At 40.3% G+C, this 12,601-nt stretch overlaps 1 protein-coding gene across 1 annotated transcript in view; it reads right to left on the reverse strand.

Annotated features, from left to right (window-relative positions):
• Positions 1 to 12,601, reverse strand: part of LOC127422262 (LIM domain kinase 1-like) — a 98,728-nt gene that overhangs the window by 85,385 nt on the left and 742 nt on the right. The window contains exon 2 of the mRNA XM_051665656.1: positions 6,344 to 6,443. Within this exon, the coding sequence (XP_051521616.1) occupies positions 6,344 to 6,443 (100 nt within the window). The remainder of the gene's footprint in view (positions 1 to 6,343; positions 6,444 to 12,601) is intronic.

Consider the following 12,601-nt stretch of genomic DNA (forward strand, 5'->3'; position numbering starts at 1 on the left):
CAAGTTCGCGATTCAATCTGAATAACTCACAAAGCTCATACATGCTGCTGAATCATTTGGTGCATGCTCTCACTTGCCAGCACACTCACAGAATATTTTAAAACACGCAAAATAAAGATTACGCTGGTTGCAGTGGATCTACAATCAATGGAAACCAACCCTGCAAATGTGTCCTATCGTTTGCTAGTAGTGACGATGGTCTTTATAAAGTTCAACACATGTGCAGCTTGTAAACGACTTCTGCAGGGAAAGATTTTACCACCAAAATAAGTATCAAAACATTTAGTAGCCTACACAAAAACACACAAAAAAGTACCATGCATTACCATGTTTTCGGGACATGTACCATTACCTGGGAGCACCATGTACATTCAATAGTATATGAATATGGTAATCATATATCAAATTACCATGGTATTCTTTTAAGTACTATGAAGCACCATGCAACTACAGGATAGTACATAAATATAGTAACTGTATCTCAAAGTACCATGGTATTACCATCTGATACCATCAGATATCACATTGTTATTGCCCAGATGTGCTCACACACACAATAAATTTGGTCTCTGAATAGAAGCTACATGTTTTTTTTTTACATTCATATTATATTGCACCATACTGCATACTTGAATGCTGTCTATGACATTATGCTCTGTGCATCTGGTTGGAAAAAAACAAATGAAGTAGCTTAAATGTAGTAAGCTACTTTTGGCATGTAGCTTGTAGTATAACTTGCTACTTTCTCTGAAGTTTAGCTATTAGCTTAGCATAACTCATTTTTCTGTTGAGTAGTTGGTAGATTAGCTAGGTCAATTCTTTGAGTAGCTTGCCCAACACTGGCTAAAGCCTTTATCGCAGTATACTGTATTATCACGGTATTGTATTACCTTAGAAAACAGGGCCTCGTTTCCCAAAAGCATCATAAGCTTAAGTAGATCGTAAAAGGATCATACAAATAATTTTGTTTTCTCAAAAGTTAAGAAGTACTTGAAAATCTTCGAGTCTACGAGTGCTCTGGTGTAATCGTACAACGCTAAGAGCATCGTAAAGACATAGTCATATGCAGACACCTGCAGGACAATCACGAAATTACACGGAATACAATTGAAATACAGTTAATGTTGAGAGATTATTACACTTTATGCAGTAGTTTACAATGTGACCAAGATACTTTAATTTAAAAAAAAATATATTTTTTAATCTATATTCAGCACCTTAAAAAAGGATAGCGACTCTCTTAAGTAGCAGTTAAAGTGCGTCCTCGCACGTTCATGTGGGAAACGCACGTAAAAAATAACAATTTATGTATTTACACATTTATTACACTTACTACATCACTACATTTAATTGTTGGTTTTTATATGCACTTGTCCGATTTACATTGCGTTTACATTATGTATAACAAGTGTTAAAATGGCACTGTTTCTTTAAGAGAGCCTGCAGCTCAGGCGCATTAGTGCTCTGTAGCCATGCTGTAAAAGAGAGCATGTTGTGAAGACAGTCTGTGGAAAGGTTTCACCAAAATCATGTGATTAAATGCAATGTAAATGTGACTATATATAATGTACTATATATAATGCAACTATAATGTAACTATATATGTTTAACGATGGCGCTGTGGATGGCAGCCTTGGTGAGGAACTCTCCGATTCTTTTGTTGTTGTTGTTTTGTTTTTTTTTGTCCTGTGTTTAATAATCTTTTTCTAATCAGTTTTACCAGGGACGAACTGCTGAACATTCGGCAGCATGTCCCAGACAATCTTTTCCCGGTTTTTGACTATTCGGACGCTTTGCTGGACATTGTAGTCAGAGGCGCAGTTGTGCTGTTCAAGAGACGCAGGCGAGGGAGATGAGCTGGCATGCTAATCAAGTTCCGTCTGCGCTGCTTTTGAACAGCGCTGCCTAGTATTCATCTAGCAAATCTCCGCTCTCTTCCTAACAAAATGGATAAACTACATCTCCTCACCCGTACAAACAAGGACTTTTCAACCTCTGCTGCCTTGTGCTTCACAGAAACCTGGCTGAGTAAAGCCATTCCGGACAGTGCGTTACATCTGCTGGGCTTTCAGCTGTTCAGAGCGGATCACATCGCGGATTTAACGGGGAAAACGAGAGGCAGTGGAACATGCTTTTACATCAATGAAGGTTGGTGTACAGATGTAACAACATTAAAGATGTTCTGTCCTAATTTAGAAAGGGCTCTTTATTAACTGTAAGCATTTCTACTCGCCGTGGGAGTTTTCCTCGAAATAAGTGGAGTGTTTATATCCCACCACACGCATGCGCGAACACAGCACTGCAACAGCTGGCTGATCAAATCACAGACAGGGAACAACAATGCCCAGACTCAGTTATTATTATTCTTGGGGATTTTAACAAAGCAAACCTCACACGTGAACTGCCCAAATACAAATAGCACATTACATGCCCCACCAGAGACAGAAATATATTGGATCATTGCTACACTTCATTAAAGGTTGCATATCACTCTGTCCCTAGAGCAGCTTTGGGACTATCTGATCACTGTCTGGTTCATCTTCTTCCAATCTACAGGCAGGAACTAAAATCTGCTAAGCCTGTAGTAAAGACTGTAATGAGATGGACCAATGAGGCAGAGCTCGAACTACAATACTACTTTGACTGCACTGATTGGAGTGTTTTTGAGGCTGCAGACACCAATCTGGACAAGCTCACAGATACTGTTACATCATATATCAGTTTCTGTGAGGTTATGTGCATTCCTACTAGGACTTAATTAACATAAAACAATGACAAACCGTGGTTTACAGCAGAACTCAGGCAGCTTCGTCAGGCCAAAGAGGATGCTTACAGAGGTGGGGATAATGTCTTGTACAATCAGGCCAGGAACACACTGAATAAGGAAATCAGAGTGGCTAAAAGAAGCTACTCAGAGAAGCTGAAAAACAAGTTTTCAGCTAACGACCCTGCATCAGTGTGGAGTGTCTTCCGAAAACAAAAGACAAGGAAAGCACAGGGCCCAGATGGCATTTCACCCGCTTGTCTCAAATCCTGTGCTAACCAGCTTGCCCCCATCTTCACACTGATTTTCAATAGATCACAGGAGCAGTGTGAAGTCCCATGCTGCTTCAAACGCTCAATCATTAAGTCCCAAAGAAACCCAAAATCACAGGACTTAATGACTACAGACCCGTCGCCCTGACGTCTGTGGTCATTGAATCATTTGAGAGACTGGTGTTGGCCCACCTGAAGGACAATCACTTGACCCTTTCTAGATCCCCTTCAATTTGCTTATCAAGCAAACAGTTCTCTGGATGATGCAGTCAACATGGGATTGCATCATATCCTGCAACATCTGGACAGACCAGCGACGTATGCAAGGATCCTTTTTGTGGACTTCATTTCGGCTTTCAACACCATCATCCCAGCTATACTCCAGAATAAATTACACCAACTCTCTGTTCCCACATCTATCTGTCAGTGGATTACCAGCTTTCTGATGGACAGGCAGCAGCTAGTGAGACTGGGGAAATTCATTAATTCCAGCACCTGTACAATCAGCACAGGTACCCCCCAGGGATGTGTGTCCTCCCCCACTACTCTTCTCCCTGTATACAAACAACTGCACTGCCAAGGACCCCTCTGTCAAGCTCCTGAAGTTTGCAGACGACACCACTGTCATCGGCCTCATCCAAGATGACGATGAGTCTTTATCCAGAAGGGAGGTTGAACGGCTGGCTCACTGGTGTAGTCAAAACAACCTGGAGCTGAACATGCTTGAAACAGTGGAGATGATTGTGGACTTCAGGAGGAACACCCCAACAGTGACCCCCCTCACCATTCTAAACAGCACTGTGGCAGCAGTGGAGTCATTCAGGTTCCTGGGCACTACCATCTCGCAGGACCTGAAGTGGGAGACCCACACTGACTCCATTGTGAAAAAGGCCCAGCAGAGGTTGTACTTCCTTCACCAGCTGAGGAAGTTCAACCTGCCACAGGCGCTGCTGATACAGTTCTACTCAGCAGTCATTCAGTCTGTCCTTTGCACTTCAATAACTGTCTGGTTTGGTGCAGCTATGAAATCGGATATCAGAAGACTACAAAAGGACAGTTCGGACTGCTGAGAGGATTATTGGTTGCCCCCTGCCCTCCCTTCAAGAACTATACACTTCCAGAGTGAGGAAAAAGGCTGGAAAAATCACTCTGGACCCCACACACCCTGCCCACTACCTTTTTGAACTGTTGCCTTCTGGATGACGCTTCAGAGCTCTGAGCACCAGAACCGTCAGGCACAGGAAGAGTTTTTTCCCTCAGACTATCCATGCATTGAGCAATAATTATGTGCAATACACAGCTTAGTCTATTTATATTTATCCAACACATCCAACCTCTTCTGCCATTACATTCCCTTGCGCTTTATATAACAGATTTGTATTTGCACTACGTATATATATAAGTAATCCGCAGCGCCATCGTTTAAACATATATAGTTATATTATATATACCATTTAAATATTTTTTTCTTATTATTATCTCTGTCTTGTTGCTGTATTGTATTGTTGTGCACTGGAAGCTCCTGTCACCAAGACAAATTCCTTGTATGTGTAAGCATACCTGGCAATAAAGATGATTCTGATTCTGATATATCATATAATTGCTCAACTCAAGTGATGGTGACACTGCGATCCACGACACATCAGGACCCGCTGCAGCCAAACGAGTGCACACTCAAGACGCAACATGCAGTAAAAAACAAGGCATCTACTTATTCAGTAAAAGGATCTCAGTGCTTCATCACTACACAACTCAATCACTGGCAAGTTAAATCGGAATATTTACTAGCCAATGGCTAATAACAGACATATTTTAGTCGCATAGCACAACATTTTGATGCATATGCGAGTGATTTACTTGCAATGTAGAGGGCTGATATTATAAAATATTTATATATTATAATAAAATGTACCATTCCTAAACAATACTTACCAGCCATGAAATTATTTAGCATTATTTCCTAAAATTAGGCAAAATGTATCTAAATTTTTTTCACAGTATTTTGAAGTGTCCATAATAACATGACCATGCACAGTAATAATTGCGGTGTACTGTAATACAGAATACCGGCAAATGTCTCTACATATTAACATTATCTAACCAATGAAAGATTTGAAATAGTGCTGTCGATTTACCGTGTTGATTCAGTGCAATTAATTATATAACAAATAATGCGTTAAACAGGGCATAATTCCGGATGCAGAGGTCTCGAGATGTGTTTTTCTAAGTTTCAATCTATGTTTAACTTAACACAAGGACCTATAAACACTGTTTATGACACGAAACAACTCAAATGAGACACTCAGTCTCATGTGTCCTTAGAAAGCCCTTATAATAAATATATCTCAGACTGATTGACGAATTCAGTTGCAAAATGGATTGCTGTGAACTGTAAGCCAATGACAGTCTTATGTTCAATGATAAGAAAGTAATTCATATACTGACTTCAAAAAACAATTTTTGTATTGTCTTATCAATGCTTTACTCGTCTGCCACAATAATGTAATGTATTTTAATTATCTGAATTATCATATTAATTATATTAATATATTTTTAATTGTTTAAATATACCCATTTATAATGATTTAATCATTATATATTGAATTACTGTTATTCGAGGGCCTTTCTCAGCAATATATCTCATTTATATATGTGATTAATTAATCTACATATCATGTAAACAATTTGATTACAAATTTTAAGTCCTAATTTAAATGCATAATGGTAGTTCAACTAGAAAAAAGGATATTAACTATTATCATGACTTTCCCATAAATTTTAAGATTTAATACATTTTTCAATGACTTTTCCAGGCCTGGAAAACACAGTCTGAAAACTCCCTGAAACTTCCAGGTTTTCCAAGACTTGGGAACCCAGGATTGCCTTCTCCGTGAAGGATACATGCAACGCTTCCTTAGAATTTGGCCAAAACGAGGTGTCTTTTAAGGCAGCCTAATGTTGCTGCCTAACATTTGGAACAGTATTTGTACTGGGAGTGCACGTATGGTACGATGCCTTAAAATGCTGCCAAGGTAGACAGTTCACTAGGTTTTGAAACAGTGTTTAAAGTCAGAGCAGTAAACCACTACATGTAAATATTTGAACCTTTGACCTTGAAAACAAAATACATACATCTGCAATAACATTTGACAGTAAGCATTTAGGATCAGCAATGTCTTACAAGGGCACTTTAACAAGGGAATAATATCAAAATGAACTGTATGATTGTGTATTGAGGAAGTGCACAACAAAGGATGATGCAAATAGATTATAGGTGATATGCAAACTCAGAGAGCACCTTACTCACCTGAAACACAGCGTGTGCCAGTCCGTGTTGAGCGCCTGTAGATATTGCTCATCATATATGTGTTGTCTGCAGCCCGCACACACCGGTAACCTCCCACCAGCTGAACAACACAAACACAATTAATACGACTTTTGAACAGGTTTGTTCAAATCCAGTTATTGGCTGATGCATCTTTAAAAATGGCAAAATACTGTCTGATTCCTTGACCTGTGTGATATATTGGTCACTAAGTTTTCCACTTACTGTACTGCATATCTTTTACTGATAAAGGGAAACTAAATTGCTCCCAATGTTTATGATTTGAAAACATTAACCCCTGACTTTTTAAATCATTCATAAAGCATTTATTATAATTACATCAAAATAATCCATTTGAACTGACACAGATTAGCTCAAAGTGTCAGACCAACATTGCAGTGAAGACTGACGGTGCAACACAAAAACATTAATTAATGATGACATTTACGCATATATGGACCCTTTCACAGTCCCTTTATTAACACTTCTTACAATACTTTCAATCTTTTATTAGGCATTTTAATGGAGGTCATTTGGCAACCTTAACATCTCTTGAGTCGCCTCATCTTTGATGGACACGCATTACACGGAGGAAACAATACACTTTAATCTCAAGCACTTTTCATTAAAACAAGGCGATTTACCAGGTATTCAAGTACTAACATTTGTAAAAGCTAAATTTAAGCACTTTAAGCACCTTGTGTGAACAGTGTAAACAGTGTAGAAAAAGTGCAGTAGGGATAAAATCAAGTCATAGAGAGATTATGTTTGATAGGTCATTTCATTTATGATCACATGGACAGAAAACAATGTTGCAAATTTCGAGTTATGCCACGATATGGTTAATAATGTCCCGTTCCTACCAGTGTAGTCCAATTCCCAAACGAATGACTCTTATGAACCATTTCTCTTTAATCTACAACACGAAACATACACCACAACCAGTGTAGTTCGATTCCCGAGAGAATCACTCTTATGAGCCGGTTCATTTGAATCTACAGCACGAAACATACAGCACCATACTGAAATGGCTTCATCTCAAGTAAGGAAAAATTATTGAGTACACCTTTAAAAATAGGCTACATTTTGAAAAATGTCCCTATATGAAAAATGTATTATTTAGCTAATTTTCCCTTGTAGATTTATGACAAACAGCACAGATCGTTGCATCGCTTTCAGTATCATATACAGTCTCATTTCCATGAGTGTAATAAAAAGTCGATGAATCTCTCTATCAGTGATGGACATGTGGAGTCTAACAAATGTCACATCCACTCAATTGCACATCAATGTGTGCAGAGGGATGGACAACACACACATCACAGTTCCATATAATACACACATTTACATAAGGACTCAGCCTCATATGAAAGACAAAGACAAGCTGTGTGATTTTACAGAGTAAACTTTAAAGAAAAGATCAGATGTCTTCACAATATACCCTTACAAATAAGTACCATGGTACAGTAATGGTATCAGTTGGTAATACCATGGTACTGAATGATTACCATTTTCATATTCATGGTATTTACAAGGTATTTCAATGTGTATAGGAATGCCAACCAATACCATGGAATTACCATGATCAAGGCTCTGACACCTTTTATCCAAAGAATTTCCATCGGTCTGACTTTTCCATAACTTTTCCATTTGTTTGTGATTGGATCAGGATTTTAAAAAAATCCCTTTAAAATAGATTTGAAAAAAGTAAAAAGCAATTTGAAGCCAAATGAAATCTTTTACAGCAAAGTGTAACTAGAAAAAATATTATATTTACTATAGACATTTCCATGATTTTTACACAAGTTTGTATTAATTTTGATGACTTTTCCAAACCAGTAAATCACAATTAAAAAATGCTCTGATACTTGCAGGTTCCCTTACGACTCAGTACACTCGACATTGCATAGCAACGCATATGGGGAATACCTTCTTATACGACCTAGTTGAAACACCATTTCCTCAGAATTTCTTCCTTCAAGACAGCGAACATCTCTTGTCTAGAAGCCCTCTACCTTCGCCGTCGATATATACAAGTCAGCGGGCAGAATCTTCAAAGGAAGACTTTCCGCTCCCCTGCAGTGCTCCAGCAAACATCACACTGCCTCGATGCTTGACGCTTCGCTGGTGAAAGGGCCTCAGAATCCTGATTCCCCGCAGTGCTTCAGCAGGGTTTGTGTATCCTTACAAAGCAATATTTGTATAAAAATGTATATTGTGTAATGTATTGTAACAAGGTTCAATGGAAAGGAAGAGGCGGGAACCAGACAACCCATCAAAATAATGTGTAATGAAACAAAAAGACACAAACATTTCTCGGCCCGGCAGGCTTTTCCCCGCCTCTCTAGGGCTGGGGAGGGGGACGAGGGGAGGGAAAAAAAAAAGGGGAGAGGGAAAAGGCAAAGCGGAGCGACAGTGAGAGAGAGGAAATACCTAGTTCGCCAGCGCCCAGATACACTGTCTTCCGGCCCTCAGCCACTCCCCAACCTCTGGCGGATGACAGCTCGCTCCTCCCCCGGTGGACGGTAATGGATCTTCTGGCCCCAGGCAGACGGTCATGCTCCTTCCCACCTCTTTTCTTTTTTTTCTCTATTCTTTTTTCTATGGGGGGGAAATGGCAGCGTGCCTCAGATCCTCGGAGGTGACATCTCCGGCCGCGGCTGCTTCTGGGTTGGCTGGTAGTGGTACTCCACGACAGCGCATCCCTCCCCCTTCCCGGGTTTCGGCACCAATGTAACAAGGTTCAATGGAAAGTAGGCGGTGGGAACCAGACGAACCATCAAAATAATGTTTAACGAAACAAAAAGACACAAACATAAACATGCACACACAGCAGCTGCATATGGCTCTCTCTCTCCCGAACTGCCGCATCTCGCTGCACTTATCCCTCTCCTCGACTGATTAGCCTAATTGGTGGCCGGGCATCCGTAGTCACAGCCCAGCCCTGCCCTCCTCCTCATCCCATGTATATTGTGTGATATAAATATAAATATATAAATATATATTTATATATCTAAAAGAGTCATTTACACGTTCGCACCTTTTTAAAGATGTCGTTCCATAAGTGTTCCTTGTGCGAGAGGCACATCCCGCCGTCAGATCAGCATGAGAGCTGCGTTTACTGTCTGGGCCGCGCCCACGCAGAGACAGCTCTCATGGAGACAGACTGTCCTCACTGTGAGTGCATGATTCTCAAGATGCTTCGCTTGCGAATCACCCTCGTTCTGAGGGACAATTCAGCCTCACGCGCCCTCCCACCTGCCTCTTCTGTGATACCAGAGGATTCACATGAGGCGGCACAGCGGGGCCGCACGGTCGAGCTGAATGACTTTAAGTTTGTCCTCAAGGCGGCACATGCCCCGCGAGCCCCTCAATCTCTCCGAAGCGCATGTTTTCCGATACGCTATGTGCGAGACGAGCTCCGACCTTCTGAAAAAGCAGATGGCCTCATCTCGTTCAGCGGTTCTGATGCTGGGGATAATAATGATGATGTCATGTCTCTCGCTGCACCAGGCGAGTGGTTAGTGGATGATACTGCCGCCCCTCCCCGCAGCGAGGGAGAGGAATGTGCACGCGCCACTGACAGGGAGATGCTCCGCGTCCTTACAAGGGCGGTCGAAGAGCTTCACCTTGAATGGTCTCCCCCAGATGAACCTGAACAATCCTGCCTCGATGAATGGTTCCTGCAGTCTAGATGCTGTCAAACGGCAGCCTCCCGCAAATCTGTCCCATTCTTCCCCGAAGTTCATAATGAACTATCCAAGTCCTGGCGCACGCCCTTCTCGGCCCTTTTTGGCATGCTCACGCAGTGACGCCATCCTTTTAATGTGGATCATGGGGAAGAAAACAGTTATGCCCAATTATCCTGTGGACGCGGCGGTAACGGCACACCTCTGCCCAGCAAGTAACAAGGCGTGGAAATCACACCCCATACATCCTTCCAAACCGTGTCGACAAATGTCCACACTGGCAGGAAAAGCTTACTCAGCGGCAGGACAAGCAGGATCAGCACTCCACACAATGGCAGTGCTCCAGGTATTTAAAGCCAAGCTCCTCAAGCAAATGGACATGCACGGCTTCCATCCAGAGACATTCAAATAGCTCCGCACCACTACAGACTTAGCGCTGCATGCCACGAAAGTCACTGCGCAGGCCATCGACAAGTCCATAGGCAACCTAGCTATTCTGGATCGACATATATGGTTGACCCTCACAGAAATGAGTGATAAAGAAAAAGCCACTTTTTTGGATGCTCCAGTGTCTCCAGCCGGCCTCTTTGAATAAGTTTGCTGAAGGTTACGTCACGACTCAGCACCAGTCACAGGCTATGAAACACTTTATGCCCAAATGGAGTATATCACAGCCGGTTTGCCCGACTAAAAGCCCCTTACCTGCTGCCTCACCGGCACCTGCGTATCAACATGCGCAGCAAAAGCGCTCCTGACGGGCACAACCTTTTGAAGCAGAAAGCAGAGCCTGCAGTTCCTTCCGGGTCTGCTCCGAAAAGTAAAAAAGCAAAAAAAAAAGGCTCGATTGGAGACACAAAACACTCTTCCCCATATCCCCACACTACTGGTTGTTGGGAAAGGAATATTGCTGTTCACAATATTGTTCAAAACAATACTGCATGCAGGCCGTTATAATTTACCATAAAGTCACAAACACTTTCATTATATATAAACTCCCTTCCCAACTGGGTTCATAAGGTGTTAATTCATACTATATGACTATAGTTCATATATTGTTATGAGTGCTCCCCTCCTGGCCAACACGTGGATCACTCACTGCAGCATACTCATGTCGGTCGCCGTCCCACGAGACTGTGGCATCATGTTCCTCTCTGGGAAGTAATGTCGTGTAGTGCAGCGTGATGGGATTCTGTTCCCCATATTCGTTGCTAAACAATGTCGAGTGTACTGAGTCGTAAGGGAATGTCTCGGTTACGTATGTAACCTCGGTTCCCTGAGACAAAGGGAAGGCTAGCCAAACTACAAGACTCAGAGTTCTTTTCTCAGAGAATCAATTTAGTATTGTCATGATACGTCAAAAAAAATTTATTACCACCGTACATGTCCAAGAAAACATGGTATTACCATGGTACTTCTCCGAAAAATGTGGTATTGTCATGGTTTGCCCAACAACAACAAAAATGGTATCACAACCGTACATGTCCAAAAAAAAAAAAACATGGTATTACAATGGTACATGTCCATAAAACACAGTAAAACCATGGCACATGTCCAAAAATATATGTTATAACTATGGTACGTGTCCGAAAAATGTAGTATTATCATGATACGTCCAAAAATATTGATATTACCAAGTTACATGTCCAAAAAAACATGGTATTACCATGGTACGTCTCTGAAAAATGTGGTATTGTCATGGTTTGCCCAACAAACAAAAAAGTGGTATTACAACCGTACATGTCCAAAAAAAATTAAAATAAAAATGGTACAAGTAAAAAAATATGTATTACTGTAGTACATGTACAAAAAAAAAAAAAAAAAAAAAAGGTATTTTCATGGCACATGTGCAAAAAACATGGTAAAACCTTGGTACGTGTCCAAAAATTGTGATATTACCATGTTACATGTACAAAAAACATATTACCATGGTACATGTCTTAAAAAGGTGGTATTATCATGGTACATGTCTTAAAAACATGGTATTCCCATGGTACATGTCGTAGAATCAACATTGTACATGTCTTAAGAACATGGTATTACCAAGGTACATGTCGTAGAAACATGGTATTACTATGGTACATGTCTTAAAAAGGTGGTATTACCATGATACATTTCCAAACCATGGTGTGTATCCAAAAAACTTGATATTGTCATGGTTTGTACAAATATATATATATATATATATATATATATATATATATATATATATATGATCTTACTATGGTACATGTCCAAAAATCATGGTATGGTAATTCCAGAAAAATTGGTACTTGGGAACATGTCCAATAAACATAGTAAATTATTATTTATAAATATTATTAACTTAAGGTATATATATATATATATATATATATATATATATATATATATATATATATATATATATATATATATTTTTTTTTTTTTTTTTTTTTTTTTTTTTGTGTGTGTATTAATATCAACATGACACTGACTTAGCCTTTTCTGGATCAAACAACTGTTATACATGTGAAAGAAACTAACACAACTAAACTGGACTGTATAGCTGAAAGGACACATCACAACTGGGTCC

The sequence above is a fragment of the Myxocyprinus asiaticus genome, chromosome 31 (assembly GCF_019703515.2).
Source record: "Myxocyprinus asiaticus isolate MX2 ecotype Aquarium Trade chromosome 31, UBuf_Myxa_2, whole genome shotgun sequence".
In the NCBI taxonomy this organism is placed as follows: domain Eukaryota; kingdom Metazoa; phylum Chordata; class Actinopteri; order Cypriniformes; family Catostomidae; genus Myxocyprinus; species Myxocyprinus asiaticus.